This window comes from Pistacia vera, unplaced genomic scaffold (assembly GCF_008641045.1).
Source record: "Pistacia vera cultivar Batoury unplaced genomic scaffold, PisVer_v2 Contig576, whole genome shotgun sequence".
NCBI classification, from domain to species: domain Eukaryota; kingdom Viridiplantae; phylum Streptophyta; class Magnoliopsida; order Sapindales; family Anacardiaceae; genus Pistacia; species Pistacia vera.
Genome location: NW_022196419.1, coordinates 114,540 through 121,559, shown reverse-complemented (window position 1 = coordinate 121,559; position 7,020 = coordinate 114,540). Strand labels below are relative to the sequence as shown.

The 7,020-nt window shown below is 36.3% G+C and overlaps 1 protein-coding gene across 1 annotated transcript; it reads left to right on the top strand.

Moving 5' to 3' along the window:
- Positions 1–2,087: 2,087 nt before the first annotated feature.
- Positions 2,088–3,524, top strand: LOC116109231 (TMV resistance protein N-like). The gene is made up of 2 exons (XM_031395463.1): positions 2,088–3,090; positions 3,224–3,524. The coding sequence occupies exon 1, from the start codon at positions 2,088–2,090 to the stop codon at positions 2,847–2,849; it is 762 nt and encodes a 253-aa protein (XP_031251323.1). The 3' UTR covers positions 2,850–3,090; positions 3,224–3,524.
- The last annotated feature ends 3,496 nt before the right edge of the window (positions 3,525–7,020 follow it).

The following is a 7,020-nucleotide window of genomic DNA, read 5'->3' as shown; positions in this document are numbered from 1 at the left end:
GTTCTTGTCATACTTGACGATGTAGATCAATAGAACAATAAAAGAGTAGGAATGCATGATGGTTTGGGGGGGAAGTAGAATCTCATTACAACCAAAATCGACATTTGCTTGTTAGCCATGGCGTGGATTAGTGCTATGGTCAATGGGTTAAATTGGGGAAGCTCTTAAGTTGTTTTGTTGAGAAAGCCTTTAGAAATGTCATCCTCTGATTATTTGGAGCTTCTCTGCAAATGGTCGATTATGCTGATGGCCTTCCATTGGCCCTGAAGTTCTGGGATCCTTCTTGTTTGGTAGAAGTAAAGCCGAGTGGAAAGATGCATAGGTCTCAAGAATACTGGACCCTAGACAAGAGTTACTTTGGAGTTTCTAATACTAAAGTATATAAAAAAAAATATTTCAAATTTATTTTCTGTCTTTTGAGAGCAAAATCACTAAGACAAGTGGAGGAACGATCGGCAGGCTAACGGGTGGTCAGGTTTGTGGGGGGTTTTGGAGAGCAATGTTGGAGAAGCGATGGGTGGTGAAATAGGTAATTTCCAATGTCGGATGGCCAGAAAAGGCTTGAGAAGTTGTAACCCAAAAGGTATCGGTGGCTCGGTGATAATGGAGTAACAAGATGAGGTATGATAGGGATTTTGGTGAGAGGGTTGGGGGGAGGAACATGGTGATGTCAGGAAGGCCAACAACGTTGGGAACATGCTGAAAAGGCCGAAATGGCTGGTCGTGTGCGGTGGAGTTGGGTTATGAGACGTTAAAAAAAAAAATGGTCAAATCGAGGGCTATCAGGTTGGAAAAACACTGGGAAATGATAAAGTGATGATTTCGATTATTTAGTTGAGAAAATTGATCGGAATCAGCTCCAAACGGCTGGCGGCGGAAGAAGGGCAGAGATGATTTATGTGAATGTCGAATTTTGGGATAGAATTGGGGTAAAGTATTTGAGACATGTAAATGACTATTTTAGCTTTTATTGTTAAAAGAAATTCAATGTGTTAAATAGGGGTGTAAATTAAAATATAAAACTAGAGGTATAACTTGCTATTTTGTTAAACTGTTGGTGGGAATATATGTAAAAAGTTTATAATAAATTCGGGTCTTTTTGGCCCTTTTTTTTTTTTTTTTTTTTTACTCATACACATTTTCATTTTTAATATATTAAAACAATTATAAAATTTAGACCCCTTTTTTGGGGGGCCTAGGCAGGTGTCACTGCACCCTTGAGCCGGGCCTGAAAAGCAATGCATGCATAGATTTGAAAAAAGTCGACCCAAAGAAGTTTAGACCAAGTATATTACCACATTATCTTTGTTTAATTTTAAAATTCCATAGCATACCCTTATTTAATGTAGTACCCTTTTTAGTAATTTTATAATAAAATATATATAAGCTACATTTTACCAAACACGTCAACTATTTATCAGTCATTTATAAGTACTTTAACCAAACACATAATTGCTTAAAATTTCAAATGCTTATAAGCTAAAATTAGCTTATAAGTACTTGTTACTTATAAGCTATTTTTCATAAGCTTAGACAAACACCCCCTAAGTCATCGGCATATATCTTTTTGTAGCACAAGCTCACATATTTCATTTTATTTCTAGGGTCTAACACCATTGCAACCAACACTATCACATTGGTTTTGTCAAGACTCCCAAAATACTTGTGAGCGCTGGTTCCAATTCCTACCCGGAACCATATGTTTGGGTGCCCGTTGGTTTCCAGTCTACCCATTAACCATGCTCACCCTTACGAAATATATGCGGTAACAAAACTCAGAAATAATATTTTTGTGTAATTAGTTTTTCCCTTACACTACTTGGATTGTTAGTAGTTTATTTTAACTTAATTTGGTTTCAATTATTTGACATCTATTGGAATTGATATTTAATTCCAGTGAAAAGAAAATAATAGATAGGTTTAAGATTATTTGACGTATTTGTATGTCATACTAATTTTTTATATTATTGGTTTTTTTTCCCTCATTTGCAGGGAAGAGTCCAAATTTATTCGATGCATTGTTTATGACATATCAAGTAAATTGGGTTCTACCTTGTTAAATACCATTTGGAATCTGGTAGCTAGGAATGGACTCACAAATGAAGGAAATAGACCTATTTCTAGGTATAGGTTTGGATGATATTCACATGTTAGGAATTTGTGGAATGGGTGGAATAGGTAAAACAACTCTAGCAAAATTTGTTTTGGACAAGATTTCTTATCAATTTGATGGTAGTTGCTTTCTTGCCAACGTTAGAGAAGTTTCTTTGACACAAGGTCTGGTCGCCCTGCGGCAACAACTTATTTCAAAACTCTTAATAGAAAGAAATATAAACATATGGGATGTTGACGGAGGATGTAATGAGATAGGGAGAAGGTTACAGTGTAAAAGGGTTGTAGTCATACTTGATGATGCAGATCAATTAGAACAATTGCAAGCATTAGCTGGAATGCATGATTGGTTTCGTTTGGGAAGTAGAATCATCATTACAACTAGAGATCAACATGTGCTTGTTAGACATGGTGTGGATAATGTGCATATGGTTGATGGATTAAGTCATGAGGAAGCTCTTCAGCTCTTTTGCTGGAAAGCCTTTAGAAAAGGTCATCCTACTGATGGTTATTTAGAGCTGTCAGTGCAAATGGTCAGTCATGCTGTTGGCCTTCCATTGGCTCTTGAAGTTTTGGGATCGTTTTTGTTTGGTAGAAGTGAAGCTGAGTGGAAAGACGCATTGGATAGATTGAAAAAAGTTCCTGACAGAAGAATTTTTGAAATACTCAAAAATAAGTTACGATGGGCTGCAGGAACTAGTGAAGAAAATATTTCTGGATGTTGCTTGTTTCTTTAAAGGGAGGGACATAGATGAAATAAGAGAAATACTAGACAGTTGTGATTTTCACCCAGATATTGGAATTAGCGTTTTGATTGATAAATGTATCATAACTCTTTCAAACAACTCATTGTGCATGCATGATTTGATACAGTATATGGGTTGGGAAATTTTTTGCCAAGAGTGCCCAAAAAAGCGTGGCCAGCGGAGTAGATTGTGGCTTTCTAATGATATTCATCGTATATTGACAAAAAATGAGGTATGCTGTCCTGGAGAGATTGCAAACTTAAAACATCATTATGTCAATATATGGATACAATATTAGATAGATAGGATTGAAGTTTTATTTTTATTTTTACCTAATCACTTAACCATTGCTCTTTTTCCATCAGGGCACAGAGGCTGTTGAAGGCATAATCCTAGACTTTCCCGCATACAAAGAATTAAAATTGAATGCGAAATCCTTTTCAAGGATAAACAATCTAAGATTACTCAAAATCAAAGATGGTAGCCTTTGCCAAAGTCTTGAATATCTTTCAGATGAGTTATGTCTTCTGGATTGGCATGGCTACCCCTGAAGATCTTTGCCATTCAATTTTCAATACAGCAAACTTTTCGAACTTAACATGTGTAACAGCCACATTAAACAACTTTGGTAAGGAGTAGAGGTAACATTCTCAATTGCATATGTACATCTCTGTTTCTTTGTTTAAAATGTAACTCAACTTTTCTTGTTTGTTGAAACTGATCTTTTCTAATTTAGTTTTCATTTTCCTTCTATCAGTATTTGAACCAATTGACTAGTATTAACCTGAGTCACTCAACATACTTAACTGAGACCCCAGACTTCACTGGTGCCCCAAATCTTAAGAGACTGATTTTTGATGGTTGTACAAGTTTATCTTTTGTTCACCCATCCATTGGACTCCTCAAAAAGCTTATATTACTGAATCTAAAAGACTGCAAACAGCTTAGGAGTCTCAGAGCTAAAATTGAATGGGAATCTCTTGAAGTTCTTATCCTTTCTGGCTGCTCAAAACTCAGTACTGTTAGAGAGATCATGTCCAATACAGTGCATCTCGCAATGCTTAAAGTTCTTGATCTTAATGGCTGCTCAAAACTAGACAAACTTGCCAGATGCTCCAGAAGACTTGGAGCATTGGCAAGTTTGAAAAATCTTGATTTAGGTGGAACTGCTATAAACCAACCACCATCTTCTATTGTGCTATTGAAAAACCTCGAACAATTATCTTTTCATGGATGCAAAGGAAAAACTCGAAAGTCCAGGAGTTATCTCTCCAGTTTGTTCCCATTGTTCTCTAGAGCAAATCCAGAGTCCGTGGGCTTGAGGTTTCCTTCTTCTTTATCTGGTTTATGCTCTATAAGACGCTTGGATCTAGGTGATTGCAATCTCCAAGAAGGTGCAATTCCCTCTGATATTGGCTTCTTACCATCTTTAATAACATTGATTCTGAGCAGGAACAAATTTGTTAGTTTACCTCCAAGCATCAACTCCCTAAGCTTAAAACTCTTTATATACAATATTGCGATCGGCTTCAAGCCTTGCCAGAGCTTCCAGCAAGTACAGATGCATTATTTGCTCAGAATTGCACATCCTTGGAAAAATATCATCAAGTCCATCACATAGATTCAGATCAATATCACGAGTCTTTTATTTTACTAATTGCTCCAAACTGGCTGGAAGTAGAAGAACCAACGCTGTGACAGTCACTTTTTTAAAAATGTGCTTCATTCGCTGTTAAAAAGTCAAAGTTCAGGTATGGTTATATAAGTTTATTTATTTATTTATGACTTCAGATTTAGTTTTGATATCTCTAATTATAACCATTATTTTAATTAATTGTAAAATCATATGAAAATCAATTAGTAAATGGTAGCTTATTGCCTATACATGATGACATTGACTATGAGTAGAACAATTTGATTGAAAACAATATTCTGGTAATGCCTCTTCTTTATTCACAGCGACTTAATTGTGGAGTTACACGTTCTGAATTCAAAATGGTTGTTCCTGGATCTCAAGTTCCAGACCGGTTTATTTATCATAGTGAAGGGTCATCATTAAGAATTGCTCAACCAATGCTAAGATGTAGGGGACTGGCACTTTGTGCTGCTTTTTCAATACATGATCCAAAGGGTTTATGTCCATACAGATGGATAAAACTTGATTGTAACGTACAAGTGGATATCACTCCTACTCATGCTGTTTCCAAGACACCCCTGAATACAAAAAGGATTCCTACTGTCTCCATGTCAGTCCCTCCAAATTCCTTGGGTGGGACAGATCGCCTCTGGTTGTTCTACATTTCTAGAAGTTATCTCACCAAGAACGATATTTTTTATCTAAGTGTGGTTTCTTTTGGACTCACCGAAGAAGGAATTACGATGAAGGTAAATGAATGTGGGCTCTGTCCAGTATATGATTCTGATATTGAAGAATTCGTCGCAGCATCCAATAATCTTAGCAGCAATACTAGTCCTGAGGTTTCAGATCCTGACAGATTAGCAGTAGCAAGTACTGTCATCAAGCGAAGCTGTGATTACTGCCCTGATCAGCAGCCGTATCCAAAAAGATTGAAGTGATACTGTTTAGTACTTAAACCTCATGAACAAATAACTCTTGGAATTAAACTCTTCACTCCTGCTGGCCTTTTCTCTACCTTTTACTTGCTATGGTTTTTGGAAGTGCTTGTTCGGTTGTTCCATATCGTTTCTTGTATTTGTTTTTCCGAAAATAAATCCAGAAAATTAAAATATTTTTTATGTATTTTAAGCTCACATTAAAATCATTTACAATAAACCAATAAAAATATCAAACAAGTCAAAACTGTCTTATCTTTTGTTTTCGGGAAATTGATCCCTGACAACAGTAGAATTGAGGGCTTGTTCATTTCTTCAAGCCTGTCGAATTCATTATTACACATTCTAATGCTGCTACAACTTGGTCAATTCTGCTGGCTTAGTTTTCGAGCAATGAATTGACAGATGCATAGGGATCCCGTCACTCGACTAAATTCTATTGCGTAGATGTAGTTAGCTAGATCAGAATCATGGCAACAAATAAAAAAATATTGGTGTGAGATGCATCAGCATATGCGCACTTTATTCACGAACTTTTTTTCCCCCTTACTGTACTTATCTTGTGTGGTAATTTATGTGGCTAACTCTTCAATATACAAATCAAATGAATAATGCTTTTCCTAGTAAGATTGTGCTTTTATTTTAACGACACACAGTTATGATCAATAAGTTCGTTTATTCTAGCATTTGCATTTCCAGGTAAAAGTCTCACAACTGAAATGCTTCAGTCATATTCTTTGTAAAAATATTTGAAAGGTTAAGGTTCTGTCTCGATTAATAATAATGTTCTTTTCAATTTTGAGAATCATTCTTTCATCTGTCAGCTTACTATTGACATTGATTTTACTCTAAAATACTCTTTAAAGCGATGGCTTTTATTGTTTATATGTTATTTTTGTGCAAATTTGGGAGAAGATATATGACCGGTCCCGATCAACGGAGGTAAGCAATAATATCTTTTGTTTAGATTTGTCCGATTTAAAAATTGTGAGAGATTAGGAGTTTTCAGTTTTAGATTAAAACTATATTGGGTAAAAGGACATACTTGCCCTTTTATTGTTAAGTTCAACTATTGGAACTGAAAATTGGGTGGAACGTTGATGGGTTTTCAAAGTGAGGGTATCAGCTTGTATTCTGGCTGAACCTTGGGTGGGTACATTAATGCAGCCCAAATAAAAACAGAAAAACCCTTACACCGTGTAATAGAAAGATGTTCCATCAAAAACAGTCCTTTTCTGGCTACATTTAATGCAGTCCAAAAAAAAACAGAAAAACCCTTGCATCGTGTAATAGAAAGATATTTCATCAAAGACAGTCCTTTTTTGGTCAATCAGAGAGTCACCAACCCCAACTAAACACACCACCAGACTCATCGTTCGTTGTAGTTTGCGTTGGTTTGTTGTTTGGCTGTTGCTAACTTTTTCTTTACCGAAAATCCAAGCCCAAAGTTGCGCCCACCACCTGCTCGAAGAAAGGCCTAGCCTATCTGTTGCCCTGCCCCTTCACCGTTTTCACCTCAGAAACCATCCTCCACACCACCTCTAATCACAAACACCTTCCCCAACCATCGTCCAACAGTTCCCCCTCA